This window comes from Dryas octopetala, chromosome 3 (genome assembly GCF_963921425.1).
Source record: "Dryas octopetala chromosome 3, drDryOcto1.1, whole genome shotgun sequence".
NCBI lineage: Eukaryota > Viridiplantae > Streptophyta > Magnoliopsida > Rosales > Rosaceae > Dryas > Dryas octopetala.
The window spans coordinates 25,336,469-25,355,428 of record NC_141368.1 but is presented as its reverse complement, the minus strand read 5'-3'; the positions used below and the strand labels follow the sequence as shown (position 1 = coordinate 25,355,428).

The following is an 18,960-nucleotide window of genomic DNA, read 5'->3' as shown; positions in this document are numbered from 1 at the left end:
TGTGTGTATTTTAAAGTCACAATCTTTAACCTTATTTAAGAAAAACAAAAGCCCAAAACACCAAATGCTTCTTCTCTTTTGGTGATACTACCTAGATAGCTAGATCTTGAAACCACCCAACTGATCAAGTATATCATCTTTGTTTGTAGTGAGCTTTGACTGACTCTCAAGTCTCAAGTATATTCTTATTACTTTGATTAGGTCTAAGAAAATAAAGAGATACACGAAAACACCTGTTATGAGATAAAAGTTAGTGAAATTATGATGAGTAGATGTAGATTGGCTTTCAAAGTAAATTTATTTTTGCTCGGAGCATGTGCATTGATAAGTTATAAGCAATAGCTGCTTATAACTGAAGCTAGAATTTAATTAAAAGTCATAAAAATTCTCTACATTAATTACTAATTTAGCATTTACATGCATCTATACCATATTTGAATAAATTTTAGATAAAAATTTATAAAAATTTAAGATTAAATATCAAATTTCAATAATTTTTTGGTATACCATAAATACCATAAAATATTTCAATTAAACTACTAAATTTAAATGTAGATTTTTAGATTATGTTACAAGTATGTTAGCCTTTTTGATTTGAGCCTTTTTGATTTGACATTTTTGTCTTTTGACCCACATATGATGGATGTTAGTTAAAATTTATAAGGTTTGACAAAATTGCTCTTGAGACTTTTATATTATCTTGAAAATTTGCTAATGTAGTCTCAACTTCACATTTAGTTGTGACTGTACGACACTCACAACTTCAAATTTAGTTGTGACTAAACGACAGTCACATATAAGTTGTGAGACAGTTTAAGCTGTGACTTAATTGAATTTTTTTAGAGAAATTATATTACAATATAGTTAAATAAAAGTCAAAATAATACTTTTACTCAAAATAATACATAATGGTGTGAATTCTCTTTTTCAATTTACCAAAACAGTCACAATTAAGTTGTAACTGGATTGATTTTTTTTTTTAATACAATATAATATAAATTAATGTAATACTTGTAATGTATATTATTTTTATTTTTTTATTATAGTGGCATATGATGTAGTATTTGTAAATTCTAATACCTTTTATTTTATTAGTTTGTTTGACTTTTCAACTAGTACATAATCTAAAATGTTATTTAATTTTAATACCTAAATTAAAAATTATTGAAATTTAATAATTAAAATCAATGAACCTAAAAAATTAAGGGTCTATTTAGTACTCTATCCAAAAAGTTTAATACATTGATTTCTATCCATCCACTTTTTCTCTCACACATCCTACTTTTTCTCTCCCTATTTGTAGGTTTCATCCCACTGCAGTAAATTCTATCACAGTGTTTCTATCTAGTTAATTAACCAAAGGTTTCAAGCTCTTGGACTATAAATCACATAAATACTAAAACCCTAAACTATTTTCTCTTAAAAAAATCAAAACTTAAAGTGACATTGTTTTAGCCCTAAAAAAAACTGATATTTATTTCATTCTCAAGACTATTCCATAGAAAGTTAAGAAAATCAATTAAATTGGATTTAAATTCTTTTTGGTATGTAATGACTAGGAAACTATGATGATCCAGATTGAAATATAAAATACAAAATATTAGACAATGAAACTCTATAGTTTGACTTCCCTATGTTGTGCATGCATATAAATGCAATCAAATAATCCAGAGACAACAATACAAAGAAAATGAAATTCTTTTTGCAGGTCTGCGGGTCCTAAATATATAGCAAGTCCAAAGAAAGAAACAACAGACACATGCTTCAAGTTGTCTATTTATGTTTGGCATAACACATATATGCGAGTGCTTTCTGACTCATTAGTGTGCCACACCCTCATATACATGTACTACAATAATACTAGGAATTTCAAATTTATATCCTAAATTTTGATCCTAAATGATGTGTCGTTAGACATGTCAGTGTTTTACAGTTTTACTTATTGTGAAATAAATAATTCATAAAGTGTGCCATATATGAATTAATGAAATATTGACACATCATTTGAGATCCAAATTTGGGATATAAATTTAGAATCTCTAACACTACTCTATATACTATGTAGCATGAAATGAATAATAATGGTTGTAAAGAAAAAATTATTGTATGTGACAGTAACACCACGTGGCTTAATGACGTGGTGTTACCAATCCACTTAGATTATAACACGTGTACGATTTTAAAAGTATTTTTTAGAGTTTAGGATTTTAGTTTTTAATTATTGTACACGTATTACAATATAAGTGGATTAGTAACATTACGTCATCATGACGTAGTGTTATAGTCACACACAATAATTTCTCGTTGTAAAGGAAACCATATCTAATATCTTATGCGGTACTAGAACTGGCTGGAAATTTTATACATAATTTTCCAACAAACAGTAAACGAGACCACTAAAAATATTTCTCCTTTAATTTTATACATAAGTTACTTTAAAAGGAAACATTTCTCATTTAATTGCTACATGTACATAAAAAAATTATTATTTGGCCATGTGTACTTATAATTCAAATTAAATTTTCTTGGAAAATTTAAGCTTTTATGTATTACTTCAATATAGTTTCAAAGCGGATATTTCATGTATGCGACCTAATTTGACCACACAAGCTCTGATCACAAAATATAGTTTTTATTTTATTATTTATTTTTTTTATAGGAAAATCACTCAATATAGATGATATTTGTATTTGGTTCAATTTGGCTGTAAATGAGGAGCTAGCGCTTTAAGAATATAATAATATAATATTTTAAGCCTTGCATTTTAATATATTTTAAATTTTCATTAATTGTTAATTGATTTCGGGTTAGATAAAGAAAACTCTCCGAAATGAGAAAAGAATGTACTTTCATATAAAACATTTTCTTCTGTGTGTGAATATATATTGTGTTAAATTTTTGGTCGTGGAAGAATGCTCTAAAACTAACTAGTTAGTAAGTTAATACAAAACTAACCACCCTGTTGGGCCCACTGCACAATGTAATTTCAAAATTCGAACCGTTTATTTTTTAGGCCCTACTTCAAAGATCATTCCTGTAAAAAACCTTCAAAATCAGAAGTCATTTAGCCATTTGATTATAACAACAACTATTTCTATGTTTTTATCGAAAATACTGATCGTCTATTTATTTGATCTCAATTAGATGACTATATGATTTTCGATTTAGTTGATTTTTTGCAATGATGATCTTTGAAGAAGGGCCTAAATAATTAATCGTTCGGATTATGAGATTAGTGATGTGGTGGGCCTAAAAGCATGGTTAGCTTCCTATTAACTTGCTAACTGGTTAGTTTTAGAGCACTCCTCTTTGGTCGTGTATGAGCTTTTTTTTTATTTTATGTAAAGCTAATGTTGTGAATTGGAGTCATCTTCCAATATGCGTCTTTGTTTATTTTTTATATTTATAAAATAAGAAAAGAGGAAATTATAAATTTGGTCCACTTATTTTATATCTAGTTTAATTTTGGTCTACGATATTTTTTAAGTTCAATTTTGGTTCACTTATTTTATACTTAGTTCAACTTTGGTCCACAATCCTTTTTAAATTATGATTTTAAATCATTTTGGTTGTGTTTTCTTCAATTATAATTGAAGTATAAGTTATATTTTATCATTTCTTAGTCATAGGAACCAATTTGGAGTATTAGAATTAAAGAGAATTGAAGTTTGGTGAAGTTTGAAAAATCTGAAAATTTTTCACGAAAAATTGGTAGTTTCGGGTACCCTACTTTGGAGACAATTATCTTGAGTTTTAGAACTCTGATTTGAATGATCTTTATATGGTTGTAAAGAAGAGATGCATAGCTTTAAAACAAGTATATGTTTGCTGAATTTGGCTGAGATTTGATAGGGTAAAAAGCAGGACAAATTTGAGAAAACAAATCTGAACCTTTATTGAACACTTGAAACAATTAGTGGACCACAACAAAACTTAAAAAAGATCGTGGACCAAAATTGAACTATATAAAAAATATGTGGACCAAATCTGTAATTTTTATTAGAAAAAGTTATTGGTTGTTGATCTTAGAGTTTAGTCAAGATAGGCAATCAAAAGGAATCCATTAATGAGATTGATTGAAACAGACTCATATAAAGAATAATAAGGCTTCGACTACAATGTATATATACTCACCTCGAAAAAATGTGGCACATGTGTCGTACAAGATCTTTTTTTATGAAAAGGTTGACAGAATTGGATGGAAGCGTGACATTACAAATTATTTAAAATTAAGATGAAAATTTGATTCAATTTTTTAATTTTGATGGTGAAGTGCAAATGAGGTTATAATCTAGATGGGTGACTTGTAAAAAAGCCTAAATAGATTATTGAGAGACTTATCATCCGGTCTATAAGATGGACACTTCTTAGACAAACACCATAGATTTTTTACGTTTTTGACTAATGTCTAAATTTTAAAATGCTGCCACTTAGGATTTTTCTTATTCCAAAATTATCCATATTATCATTTAAAATATTTTAAAAGAATTCATGAGATTTAAATCCCATATTAATTAAATTGTAGATCAATCTCACAAATTTATGAGATTTAAACCCTAAATACTAAATTCTAAACCCTATACCCAAATCAATACCCTTAATCCTACATATATACCTGGTTTGTCGCCTAAAGTTCAGGTTTTAAAACTTACATTATAAGCTCCACAAGGAGTTTTCTACACCGCTTAATCCCTAAACCCAAGACCTATATCCTTAAATCTTTGGTACATTTCATTTGTACCAATAAGTAATTAAGTAATTGGATGAGAATTTACATGCAGCCACTTATGTGCAAATAATTCATTAAGTGGAGCACAAATAAATGTGTAAAATAATTTATCAGGTGATTTATATTAGTTTGATATACATTGGTGGTTCATCTTCTAAATACCTAAGTGCTGCACACCTGTATAATATGACTGCATGTGAGGTGGTTTTAGAATCAATGATTATGAGTTAAATTTTACCGAAAACTTGAAGAGATAAGTTATTTGTTAATGCTAAAGAGAAAAACTAGACAAACGGTAAAGTAATTGAAAGTATTTATTTCACTTAAATTGTACAATGTGGGATTATCTAAAATCTCAAGTATATGTATGTTAGTATTTTCTTGCAGGTTTCTTGAGTGCGGACATTGAGTGGTGTCAAGTCATGTCATTTCAATTGTATTTGATTATGATGTTTTGTTTAGAAAATGCCAAAAGGGGATATTGTAAATGTAATTTTGTGTAATTGGCTATTTCCTAATGACAAAACGATCAATTTGTAAGCTCTAGATTAGGTTAAGTTTAGTGAGTCAAGTGTTGAAGTGAAGCGAGGTTCGTGGTTGAAACGTTGATCAAGTCATGTTTCGATGTTCAATCTATTTAGGAAAGGTAAGATGACTTAGATAACCTTGCATGCATTATAGGTGGTTAGTTTTAATTGCTTTCAAAGTGGTTTTAAAAGTGCAAACTTGTTTTTTAAATGTTAAATTATTTTTTGAAAACATTGTTCCAAAGGACCGATTATGTCTTCAAGAGGACTGGTCCTCGAAAAGGTTCGTTTTGATGTTTTTCCTGCAGGATCGGTCATGTCCCAAAGAGGATCGGTCCACTAGGAAAGTGGTTTTTTTGAGTTTGCACTACATGACCGATCCTCACTGTTCACCCGCGTTTTTTACATTTTTATTCTCCATTTTTAATTAGGTTTTCTCTCTTATTTTAAGTCTAATTTTTCCTAATAAGCCTTGTATCCTATTTCCTAATTCTATAGGGTCTTATTATCATATAAATAGGAGGTGTTCACTTAATTACCTTTTGGTCATACATTATACATTTTTTGAGAAATTGTGCATTCTAGGGTTTAGTGTGAGCATTGATTTTATAAACTTCCTTATTGCATAAACATTCATCATATAGGATAGTTTATTGTGCATAAACATAGATAGTTTGAATAAATTTTTCCTTGTGAATCTATTCAAGCTATCGCTTTCATCTATTCATTCTCCATCATTGATTGAACTTGAGCATCGAGGTCGAAGCCGGGTTCGTGAACTCTTGTCTTCAGGGTGTTGGCAAGAAGGTCTCCAACAATTCTTGTGATAGGAAAACACAGATTGTGACTGAGGTCAGTGTATCTTTTTAGAATGAGTCTAGATTAGGTTTGGATCGAGTCATTGTTGTAACATTCAAATATCATAGTGAATTATTCTCTCTGGACTAGTTCACGCGGTTTTTCGCGTCAACAAATTTGTGTATTTCTTGTGTGATTGTTTGCTAGTTTTCTTATTCAATTTTAATTAATTTTAATCCACTGCATTTTTAATTGACTTGGTAATTTTTTAAAATTAAATTTGTGTGATTAAGCCTATTCACCCCCCTTCTAGGCTTGTTAGTGATTTATTTGGGAATTTCACTGGCCATATATATCTATTAAATATTTTAACTTACTATTTATAAACCTAGCCAGGGTCCCCTAAACTGAAGCCATGAACATATGTAATGCTTAACCCCTACCTGATTTCTTGCAGATCTCCCTTGGGTTGACAATCTCGACTGATCTGTTTGGATGTGACACTCTTACATCTTGTCTGGCATCCGCAAGGTCTCTAGGTCCTTTATCGTGCTTTTTTGTTTTTGTCATTGAAACCTTTTTTTTTCTCTTCTTTGGTTGTTCTTTATCTTCTGCTAAGTTAAAATATAGTTTGAACATCTCTAGTACTTGTGGTTTGTGTCTTTATCTTGTAAAATATCCTTTGAGGTCTTTTGTAAACTCGTCACCCTAATGAGTTGGCCTTTTTAATTTGAAATTTTTTGAAGTGCGTTTATATTAGATCCCGTGTGCAATTTAACTATAATCCAACCCATATTCTATCAAATAAAGAGTTAAATCATTTTAGGGAATCTTAGGAATATAATGCTCGAGGTACGTGTATTATATACTTGGGAAATCCTTAGGACGAGTGTCGTTGTGGTGATCCTAGATTGGGACGCTACAAAAAATCTTTGAGGTGAAGGGGCACCGGTGTCAGCCAACGGCTCTCTAACAGTCAAGTCAGTAAACAAGAATATCAAAAACTCAAAGCAGTAGGCTTAGAGCTTAATTAAGATGTAAAATACCTTTGAATGACCTTGTGAGAGAGTTTTTTATAAAGGTTTGATGTATCCTCTTGGCCTTAGGACTGTAAGCTTATCAAGCTTGTAGTCACTGAGAAGCATACTCCAAGTATAAGTGAACATCTATGCTTGAATCCTAATTTGTGGAGGATCTTAGCCACTTTTTTACCTTACACCGGAGTTCTTGTTTCAGTAGGAATAGGTGAATGGTGTTTCAAACCCCCCAAACTACCCAGATACGTTCATATACCTTTATGGGCCACATGTTTGTCTTGGGCTTAGGATTTCCACGTGTTTAAGAGGCTTTCATGCCCTATTGATGATAGTTCCTTTAGCAACTGCGAAGCTTAAGGCGTTTATGGCTCTCTACATATTTGCAGAGCTCAGAGATTTTTCCCCTCACTTTATGGAGCTTAGGGGTTTGCTCCCTTCCTTTATTGTTTTCCTAAAGCTTAGTAATCAGGGGTTCACAGACTGCAAATGCTTGAATCCTAGTTTGTGGAGAATTTTAGTCACTTGTTTGCCTTACACCGAAGTTCTTGTTCAAGTAGGAATGGGTGAATGACATTCCAAACCCCCCAAACTGCCTAGATACGTTCATATGCCCTTATAGGCCACATGTTTGTCTTGGGCTTAGGATTTCTACGCGTTTAAGAGGCTTCTATGCCCTATTGATGATAGTTCCTTTATCAACTGCTGAGCTTAAGTCGTTTATGGCTCTCTACATATTTGCGGAGTTCAGAGATTTTTTTCCCTCACTTTATGGAGCATAGGGGTTTGCTCCCTTCCTTTGTTGTGGTCCTAAAACTTAGTAATCAGAGGTCCACAGACTGCAAATGCTTGAATCCTAGTTTGTGGAGGATTTTAGCCACTTGTTTTCCTTACACCGAAGTTCTTGTTCGAGTAGCAATGGGTGAATGGTGTTTCAAACCCCCAAACCACCTAGATACGTTCATATGCCCTTATGGGCCACATGTTTGTCTCGGGGTTAAGATTTCCACGCATTTAAGAGGCTTTCATGCCCTATTGATGATAGTTCCTTTTGAAACTATAGAACTCAAAGCTTAGTAATCAGGGGTCCACAGACTGTAAATGCCACATATATGAAGTGCCAGATGATAGCCTACTCATCGAATAAGTAAGTTTTCACAGCTTAATAAAGTTTATTAATTCTTTTCAAATTCTAAATATTTTTACTACATGAGCAAATAGCAACATATAATCTAGTCGTTTGAATTATCTCTCGGATTCTTTCTATGTTCAAGCTCTACCTCATAATTCATATAATACTTATATTTGAAATTAAAGGTTCGATGTCTTTATTTTAAGTCGTATTGATACTCATTTCATTTGATCTAGGTAGGTTACATAGAACATTTTCCTTCTTGGTGTTGAGAGAGAATCTCAAGCACATTGAGGAAGTAAAGTATTGTCTAACCATTTGTATGGTCCTGGACTTGTTTATCTATGACCAAGGAATAAAATTTCGAGTTTCGAGGAAATTTCGATGGAAATTTCGATGGAAATTTCGACGGAAATTTCGAAGATTTTTAAATTTCGATAGAAATTAGATGGAAATAACGGAAATTACTATCAAAATACGGAAATTTTGAATGAAACTTTACCATATGTTTATTTAACATATTATCTACTTAATTGATAAAAAACATTGAAAAAATCAAATTATATAGTAGGTTTCATGTAATATAAGGTGAATGTAATGCGCGCTGGAGCAAATACTGTTAAATAAAATTAGTATAATGAATAAACAAAATTAGTATATTCTTAATTTATACTGTATAATTTAATTATACACTAAAATCTAAACCCTAATACTCTATATATTCTATATACCCTAATACTCTATAATCTATACATTAAACCCTATATACTCTATATTTTTTAGGATCTTAGGTTTTAAGCCCTTTAGGATACTTTTAATTATTTTTTTATATAGAAATGTATTAAAGTTTAAGGTTTAAAATAACTAAAAGAAATCTCAAACCTTTTTTTCTTCTTTCCAATTGCCCAAAGGCCCCAAACCCCCCCCCCCCCTTTTTTTTTCTTTTTTTTTATTTCCTTACCTTTTTTCCCCGTGCCTCTCTCTTCAGTCTTTTTTTTATTTTTTTTCTTTCCTTCCTTTTTTCCCGTGTCTCTTACTTAGCCAAGCTTTGTCTTCACTAAGTGTAACAACCCAAATTTTGGCTTATGGTAATTTTGTTACTCAAATTTTTTAAATTTGTTTTAAGGTTTGTTTAAAGAAATTAGAAATTTCTTTAAATTTATTTTAACTAACTTAGACCTTTGGTTGTGGTTTTAGAGCTTAGTTGTGTGGAAATGAATTTTAGAAAATGAAAATTCAAGAATTTGACGATTATTATTTTTTTCAGAATTAAATTATAAGAGTAGGATTTTTCATAATTTTTTTGAAAACAATTTGACTATTTTGAGGTTATAGGAAATTAGTACTCATCAATATGAGTTTATAGAATTTTTCGGTGAGGAGTCTCGAGCTATTTTTGGTGAATTTTTGAAGTTGGAGAAAATGAAAAATATGAAAATTTCGAAAATTTCGGTAAATTTCGAAAAATTTCAAAAAATTTCGGTAAATTTCGATAAATTTCGATAAATTTCGATAAATTTCGATAAATTTCGATAAATTTCGGTAAATTTCGATAAATTTCGGCAAAATTTCGAAAATTTCGGTGAAATTTTCCCGAAAAATTATTAAACATGTGTTTCGATTTCGACACCCTAAAAAAACGAAATTTCGCCGAAAATTTCGAAATTTAATTGCTTGTCTATGACTAATTGATTTTGAGTTGGATACTCTAGTTTCTACACTTGATTACTTCAGGTTAGGTTGTTATTACTTTGAGCCTAGAGCGTTATTGTCGTCCATGATCTAAATTGTTAGAGTACTACTCTTTGTTTGGTACATATTGTTGGATTATTGTCTAATTTAATTGTTATAGGTCAACCATTGCATAGCCTGACCTATGTTTTTACATGAGATTCTTATCTCATGTAACTCTTGTCTAGTGTTCAATTTAATTGTAGTACTCCACTAATTTTTCAAGCCATCAAACATGGGTAGGATTCTTATGACTTCCATTAACACACACAAAAGAGATGTGGACCATGTGGTATATCACTAACACATGATTAGTTGGCTTAAACTAGGGTTTAAAATGGGATCAACTTGATTTTTTTTTTTTTAGAATAATCAACTTGATTAATTATACGAAGAAAAATACATGCAAGGGATGGGCTTAGTGTAAAAGGAAATATTCTAGGAATGGGCTATTGATATTCTTCCAAGTAACTCCCACCCAAGACTCCGCACCAAAAGTTAAATGTTCTATCTACTTTTGGCTTTTTCCTACAATTCCCTTGTCTCTTTGTCTTAATGTAAGAAGAAAGTACCGAGTGGATGGTCTATGCCTTTGAAAAGAATCCAAATACTAGTTTTGGAGGCACTTGTGAGGCTCCCCCTTGCAATTCCCACTATTACCCACTAAGCAACAAGCAGGGTGTTGTTTTGTTTTGTTAGGACATGTTTGGAATGGCATTCTATTGGAGAATAGTACCAAAGTTTGGCCAGCTCTTATTCCCATCCACTCCACATGGTGACAAAAATCAACTGAGAGAGAGAAAAACAAAATAACAAACCAACAATTAAGATAGAGAGAAAATGTAGAGAGAGAAAGAGAGAGGGAGAGAGGGCTCTGTATTTCACAAATTCCATATTCCTCTGAACACCCTCAAAAGACAAACAAATCAGTGACGACAAAAACAGCCTCTTGTATTGTCGCCAACGCAGCCATGGAAAAGTCCTTCAAAACAAGAGCTTTAATACTATTTCACTTACTTTGCAACAAAACTTCACATCACAAGCCCTTTACAGTTCTCAACTCACGTTGATGGATTAGGACGTTGAACCACCAATCGAGGAAACTTCCGTGGGAACTTTTCTGGGTTTTCTTTCAATTTGAAAAACCAGTGGGGAATTTGAATTTCTTTTCATAAATTTCTCTGGTAAATTTCCTGGCTCTCTGTCATTATTTTGATTCCTTGCTTTTGATGAATTATTACAAATTGATACAGACCCAGTTGTGCATCTTTTGTGATGTTGTTCAAGGGGTGAATTTTCCTTTTATTTGTGCTATGATTTTTCTCTAGGCTCTTTTTGGTTGCTGAGAAATGTTGGTGGAAAGTGGATATTTGAACTTGTTAAATTCCAAAAATTTCATTGTTGAGCAAAAAAGAACATTATAGATCACTTATTGAGCCATATTCCCCCATATGGCTTGGTTATAATGAATTTCTTAGTTTGGTTAACAATGGAATCATTTGCCAGAAAAAGAAAATCCAATTCATGCTTTTAGTTTTTTGTTAGTTTGCTCTGTTTCTCAGAAATCATATGGTCAGTTGACCCAACTCCGATTCAATTTTCTGGGATTCATGATTCATTTACAACTGTGAATTATCTGATCATCTGGAAAGATTGCGAGGGGTCCTGTTTCTTGACCTTATGCTCTGATCTATGAGTAATTAGATACACAAATAAGGTTTGTTGGGATATGGAGAAAAAGTTAAGGAATAAAAGAACCAATAGGTTTGAATCGTTTGATACTTTGAAACTTCTAAATTAATTGTATAATTTTGCTTGGTTATTTGGAAAAACCAAACTGTGTAGAAGAAAAGATTTAACATGTTCTTTTTTTGTCATTTTAAATTATTTTTTTCTCAGCTGCTTTACTTCTGGTCTAATTCTTGCTGTTTTGGATCAATTATGATGATCTCATCTTCAGCATCCCCTAATTGTTTGAAGGAATGGCGCAAGAGGACGGGTCACCTGTAACTTCGTCATCCCTGCAGTTCTTTCCCTGGCTATCTCCTGGGATAGGTTCTGCATACCCATGGCTCAGGGAGCTAAAATCTGAAGAGAGAGGTTTATGTCTGATCCAGCTTCTTCATGCCTGTGCTCACCATGTCGCTTCTGGTAGCATTGAGAATGCAAATGTTTGGCTAGAACACATTTCTCAGCTCGCCTCTCCTGATGGCGATACAATGCAGCGAATAGCTGCTTATTTCACTGAGGCACTTGCAGACCGGATGCTTAAAGGTTGGCCTGGTTTGCATAAAGCCCTTAATTCAACGAAAATATCATCAATCTCGGAAGAAATTCTTGTGAAAAGGCTGTTCTTTGAGCTTTGTCCCTTCTTAAAGCTTTCATATGTGATCACAAATCAGGCCATAGTGGAAGCCATGGAAGGGGAGAAGATGGTTCATATTATTGATCTTCACTCATTTGAGCCTGCCCAGTGGGTTAATCTGATTCAGACATTAAGTGCACGACCTGAAGGCCCGCCCCATTTGAGAATTACGGGCATTCATGAACAAAAGGAGATATTAGACCAAATGGCCCTTCGGTTGACAGAAGAAGCTGAAAAACTTGACATCCCATTTCAGTTCAATCCTATAGTAAGCAAGTTGGAGAATCTTGTTGTCGAAAGTTTGCGTGTCAAGACTGGAGAGGCTCTTGCAGTTTGCTCCGTACTTCAGCTACATTCTCTCTTGGCAACTGATGATGAAATGCTTAGAAGAAAATCACCATTAGCATCAAAGAACCTGCAGAAAGCCTTGCATATGAATAAGCTCACTTTGGGGGAGTGGCTGGAGAAAGATCCAATCAGTGCATATAACCTGAGTCCTGATTCTGCATTGTCCCCACTATCATTAAGTGCTTCACCAAAGATGGGGAGTTTTTTAACTTCTCTTTGGGGCCTTTCACCAAAATTAATGGTGATAACGGAGCAAGAATCAAACCACAATGGCCATACATTAATGGACAGGACCATGGAAGCATTGAACTTTTATGCAGCACTTTTTGATTGCTTGGAGTCTACTGTATCGAGAGCTTCAATGGAGCGACAAAAGGTTGAGAAAATGCTTTTTGGAGAGGAAATCAAAAACATCATAGCGTGTGAAGGAACCGAGAGAAAGGAGAGGCATGAGAAGCTTGAGAAGTGGATTTTAAGGCTTGAGTTGGCTGGGTTTGGGAGAGTGCCTTTGAGCTATCATGGTATGTTGCAGGCGAGCAGGCTGTTGCAGAGCTATGGCTATGATGGGTATAAGATTAAAGAAGACAGTGGATGTTTGGTTATTTGCTGGCATGACAGACCTCTTTTTTCGGTCTCAGCTTGGAGGTTTAGGAGATACGAGTGATTGATGAACCATATGAGGATTGGGTGCTTTTCATTTTCTTTTTCTTTCTTTCTTAATTTTCTTTTTCTTCTTCGTGTAAAGGATTTTAAGCATTTCTGGCTCTGCAACTGCATAGTATTCCTCAGAAAGGTTTGGAGAATTTACTCTGTTCTAATTTATTGTTATTTTTTAATTTTTATGCTAGTTTAGTTCTTTCTATATAGACACTGATGTTTCACCTCGGGTATATTTAGGTTGAATCCTGTTTTAAGGACAATGAATCTCTCTCTCTCATACACAATGTTCTTCATGCTAAGCTAAATCAACATTTCAACATAACAAAGACTGATTAAACGATGGAATGAAACACAACTAAAAACGAAAGACATAAAAAGCATCAAACACAGCATGATATTTTCAGTAGTAGTAGTAATAAAACTATTTGTACTACATTTATGTGATACTCCTTTCAGTAGTGCAACAACGACACATTGTATTCAACAACAGTATCTCCAGTTTTCTTACTCAAGGAAACTGTCTTTGCCAATGCATAGCCCCGTGCATACCCGAAAACCCCACTACCTCCGACTATAGGCATCTCTCGAACGGTATCCAAAAATGGATTCCTCCCAAGAATGCGAAGGGCACTGCCATTGTACATACCCTCTGTGAAAGCAAATTCATGACCATAAGCAGCCCTGAGTCATGTCAAAAGCATAAATGCCCTGAGCTCTACCCACAAGCTTTTGATCTAGCCTCTGGCCCTTCTGTCAATGGATCGTCTACCATGAAAGTATGAAAGTACAACCGACTTATTTGGTGGTGGTCCAAGAATTCTCATGGCAGTTGGGTTCTGGCCATCTTGAATGTTATGGAAATAGAAGTTGAGATAGGTGACTTTCTCCATTCGTTTTGCAAGTAGGGATAGAGGAGATTGCTCAGAGAATACTCCATGAATGGTATGGAAGTAGGTTGATAAAGTGATGAAGCAGTAGGCAAAAGTGACAAACCAAGCCATTTTGGTTCAGTTTTCAGTTGTATTTAGTTAGTGACGTAAGTGGTTATTTATAGTATGGTAGAAGTGGAAAGCCCGTGGATTGTTTCTTCGTTTTCCTGAAGAAATCATAACCCGTGCTTGGTTTTTCCATCAACATGAAGGCAGGGATTTCATTAACCAGAAGGAAGGAAAGAAAAAAGGTAAAGAATTTCATTTTATGAGTCTATGACTTTGCGCAGGGAGCATTTTGCTTTAGCTTAAAGAAAAATTAAATGGACTTTTTTTTTGGACAATTAAATGGATAAACTGAGTTGTAGGAAAAAATTAATGGAGAAAATTTTGTTGTGTGGTGCGTGATAGACCCCCACTCACCTCTACAAAGATCCATCCTCTATTAGATTGGTGATTAACAATGTGATTAATAAAAATGGTCCAAATAACATTCCTTTTGATAGTTTTAAAGAATAGAAGGTTGTTTTTTGGCAAAATGCATGTTCGTAAGCAACTCAACCTCTTATAACTAAAGCTTTCATATTAAGTTAGATAACTACTGCACTATAAACATTTAAAATTTAAAATGCACTATAAAAGATATCAAACTACCTAACAGTTAATAACCAAAGTACTGGTTGAAAAAGTTTGTGTAATTAAACTATTACAAACACAAAATGTATTGGCAAGCTCATGCATGAATATTCTGTGACAGGGGAAATAAGTGTAACATAGTAAACATGGAAAAATTTTCAAGTAAGGATGTTCACATTTTTCAAATTGTGCGAACGTCGACACAATGTTAAGATGGGGTAAATAGTGTGTTGATAGTGCTAACATGGGATAAACAGTGTGCCGACACACATGATGTGCTGTAGCAAATTTTGGCATTTCGTATCGACACACTGTTTATCTCATGTCAGCACTGTATTGATGTTCGCACATTTTGAAAAATGCGGACGTCCTTACTAGAGAAGGACTCTTTCTCCTTGTTAACAAGGAATTAAATTATCAATTAATGATGGCTAAAATCACAATCGTTTCACTTTTCAGAGAATTGATAAATTGGGTTAGTAATTGATTTATTGCTACCCTTCAATAACTTTGACCTTTTGGCATCAACGGAACCTGCATCTACTTGTCATGAACTATGGTGCGTGATCCTATACTTGTCATGAACCGTCAGATTTATTTTCTTAAAGATAACATTTGTTTTAGGGATTAATGTCATTTTGCTCTCCAGACTATTACACATGTATCAGTTTGCTCCCCAGACTTCTAATTTGAAAAATTAAGGACCCTGACTTTTTCAATTTTGCCAATTAAGGTTATTCCGTCAATTTATACATTTTTCATCTAAAATGTCGAGATGATCAAGCAAAATTTAGCAAGAAATAAAAGAGGAAAAATGATGCATGAGGAAAAAATGATAAGATCTAATTGGAAGGGACCATTTTGCCCTAAAAGATTTGGATAAAAAATGTGTAAATTGACAAAAGAACCTCAATTGGCAAAATTGAAAAAGTCAGAGTCCTTAATTTTCCAAATTAGAAGTCTGGGGAGCAAACTGATACAAGTGTAATAGTCGGGGGAGCAAAATGGTATTAATCCCTTTGTTTTAAGGGTATTACTAATGGCATCAATTTTTGTTTTACTAATTTCTGTTTATCAAATGATACAATAGTAATTTATTTATTCAAATTTGAGTCCACTTTGAATCTTATTTATTTTTAAATATTAAGATACACACATTTTTTGATAAATAAATTTATAAAAAATTAGGATTAAATACCAAATCCTAATAATTTTTTGGTATAGCATGAAGATCATATAATATTTCAATTGAACTATTAAATTTAAATGTAGTTTTTTAGATTATGTCACAAACATGTTGACCCATTTGATTTGAGTCTTTTCCATTTGACATTTTTGTCCTTTGGCCCACATATGATGAGTATTAGTTAAAATTTATAAGATTTTGACAAAATTGCCCTTGAGACTTTTATATTATCTTGAAAATTTGCTAATGTAGTTTCAACTTCACATTTAGTTGTGACTGTACGACACTCACAACTTCAAATTTAGTTGTGACTGAACGACAGTCACATCTAAGTTGTGAGACAGTCACAATTAAGTTATGATTTTATTGAATTTTTTTTAGAGAAATTATACTACAATATAATATAAATAGAGGTCAAAACAATAATTTTACTCAAAATAATACGTAGTATAGTGGTGTGAGTTGTCTCTTTCAATTTATCAAGACAGTCATAGTTAAGTTGTGACTGAATTGATATTTATTTTTTAATACAATATAGTATAAATTAATGTAATATTTGTGATGTAATATTATTTTTATTTTTTTATTGTAGTGGCATGTAATGTAATATTTGTAAATTCTAATACCTTTTACTTTATTATTTTTTTCAACTAGTATCTAATCTAAAATACTATTTAATTTTAGTTTCTAAACTAAAAAGTTATTGAAATTTAGTAGTTAAAATCAATGGACCTATAAATTTAATGATTTTAACAATATTTCTTTTTTAATTCAATGCAAGAAAGGACTAGTCGACTAGATGTGGATTTATAATGTTAAAAAGCTTGGGTAATATATAATTATACAGTCATGTACATTTTGAGCACCAGTGGATTTTTCTATTAATAGTTGGATTTATTACAATGAGTTAAAATATTATTAATTCTAGCAATTTTAAATTTAATTCAATGATGATTATACATTCTTCCCTCCAAATTTATCCTTGATTTGAACAACTATAAATATGCTTACTATTTCATTGATGTCAGAGGCGTGGAGCCAAATGATAGAAACTTTTCTTTTAGCTACGACATGTTGATGCAAATTCTCGTAAGGTAGATGCAACAACTTAGATATGCTGATCAAGTGCTTCGCTGGATGATGAAGTGGATGCTGGTTGAGATCTTCCTGTAGACAAAAACAAGATCAAAGGAGATGGACCGGTGTGGTACCAGCCAAACACACTCCGATGATGAAATCAGTGGTGGTGTTTGATGGTGGATGAGGAAGAACAAAGGAAGAACTTGGGAGAATGGGAAGAACAAGGCAAATGTTCTGGGTTATTCTCAGCAAGTTGGGTAGGCTCTTTTTTGGATGGAAATGCAAAGTGTTTAGCGTGTGTATTGATAGATTGCTAGCTGCTTCATTTTGTGCATATGTGGTGCCTTATATAGGCAAAGGAAAACTTAATGAATAAGTTACCTGCATGTGAATGAATGGTTGCCAGAGACCCACGCACCTGGTCAGACCTAGTTGCATGCTCAGCTGCTTGCTTCCTCAGCATTGAATGCTGCATTGAATGCTCCATTAAATGCAAGGTTGGAAGGTCCAGGCAAACTGTCCAGCAGTCATGAATGCAAGCCTGATATTCTGTCTGTCAGAAGATTGTGTCAGGTGCATTCAAGTGTGGCGGTTCGTCCCATCGTGATCTTCCTGGGAATGGCGGCGGAGAGCCGAGCCGAGCCGATACGAACACATGTTTTCATGTGAAGACACGAAGTCCATGTGTGGTCGGATCGGGCATGGGATTCCAGGCCGAGCCGGTCCCATAGACTGGGGGTCTTTCCGAGCTCTAACTGGTCGACGCCAGAACCCGAAAAGAGGCCATCTCCTGTGCCGAGCCGAGCCGGACCGGGATGATCGTGGGAAGATGGACACTCGATCCCATGGAAGATCATCGGTTCGGCTCGGACCGAACATGGAGGGCCGGCGTGGAGATCCGGTCTGAGCTGGCAGAGGCGATGCCGAGTGGTGATGACGTGGGGGTCAAAGTTTTGACCACTGAGAGTCAAACTCCGAGGTGGATGTTGACCAGCCACGTGTCGAGCTGTGATTGGCTGTTCGGATTGATGTGGATTTTCCCACAAACAGGAGTCCCCCAACTTCCGATCCGAGCGAGCAGTGGTGGATTGGAAGTTGAAGTGTAAGGACAATCCCAAAGGTAGTATGTTGCTTGATCCGAGCCGAACCCTACGAGCCCAGGTTCCCGAAGATCCGAACACAAGACGACTTGTGATTAGTCAAAATATCTCAGGGACAGGTGAAGAGACGTTTGATTTCTGCATGGGGGAACGTAAGGGTCACCTCGTTATGGGTATTTTTTGAATGCTTGACAGGTGTCAAGATCTGGCATATGAAGCGCCAGAAATGAAGGGCTGAGATCGGTTTGCATGGGGGTATAAATCATGCCTTTCTCTCTCTTCCCTCTCACTTTCCAACTTTTTCAGAAACTCCCACTCTCTCTCTGCAAACTCTTCCCTCCTCCGCCGTGAATTTCCTCCTACCTCCGTCGTTAGTGCAGCAGTTCGGTCACGGTTTTGGGCAAGCGTAATCATAGACGAAGCCATTCCGAGTGTGTGAGGGGTGGAGGGATTGGCCGGACAAAAACCAGTAAGTGATTCTGTCCATTCTTGAGTTTTTTGTGTTTTTCGGGTTTTTCTGGGTGTGTTCTTGGTGTTCTTGAGAAAAAGAACTTTTTGATCCATAAAGTGAGAGAGAGAAAGTAGAAAAACTGTTAGTAATGTCAGAGACTGATTCGAGTGGTCGGCTCGGATCGGGGGAAGCCTTCGAGGGAGACAGTGGGGCCGAGGTGAGCCGAAGCCCATCTGTGGGTGAGGCCGAGCCGA

The 18,960-nt window shown here is 34.1% G+C and overlaps 1 protein-coding gene and 1 pseudogene across 2 annotated transcripts; one reads left to right on the top strand and one right to left on the bottom strand.

Annotated features, from left to right (window-relative positions):
• The first annotated feature begins 10,815 nt into the window (after positions 1-10,815).
• On the top strand, positions 10,816-13,528 carry SCL3 (scarecrow-like 3). 2 transcript variants are annotated; one of them, XM_086236608.1, is made up of 2 exons: positions 10,816-11,135; positions 11,932-13,528. In XM_086236608.1, exon 2 carries the CDS (start codon positions 11,934-11,936, stop codon positions 13,326-13,328), a length of 1,395 nt encoding a protein of 464 aa, XP_086092734.1. In that variant the 5' UTR covers positions 10,816-11,135; positions 11,932-11,933; the 3' UTR covers positions 13,329-13,528. The 2 variants fall into 2 exon arrangements, with proteins under 2 accessions (XP_086092734.1, XP_086092733.1); XM_086236607.1 differs by having other exon boundaries at positions 11,912-13,528.
• A 248-nt stretch (positions 13,529-13,776) lies between these two features.
• Positions 13,777-14,325, bottom strand: LOC147292021 (dirigent protein 22 pseudogene; annotated as a pseudogene).
• Between the last annotated feature and the right edge of the window lie 4,635 nt (positions 14,326-18,960).

Coding starts and splice junctions, on each gene's coding strand:
- SCL3 (XM_086236608.1), top strand. CDS start 11,934: ATGGCGCAAGAGGACGGGTCACCTGTAACTTCGTCATCCCTGCAGTTC.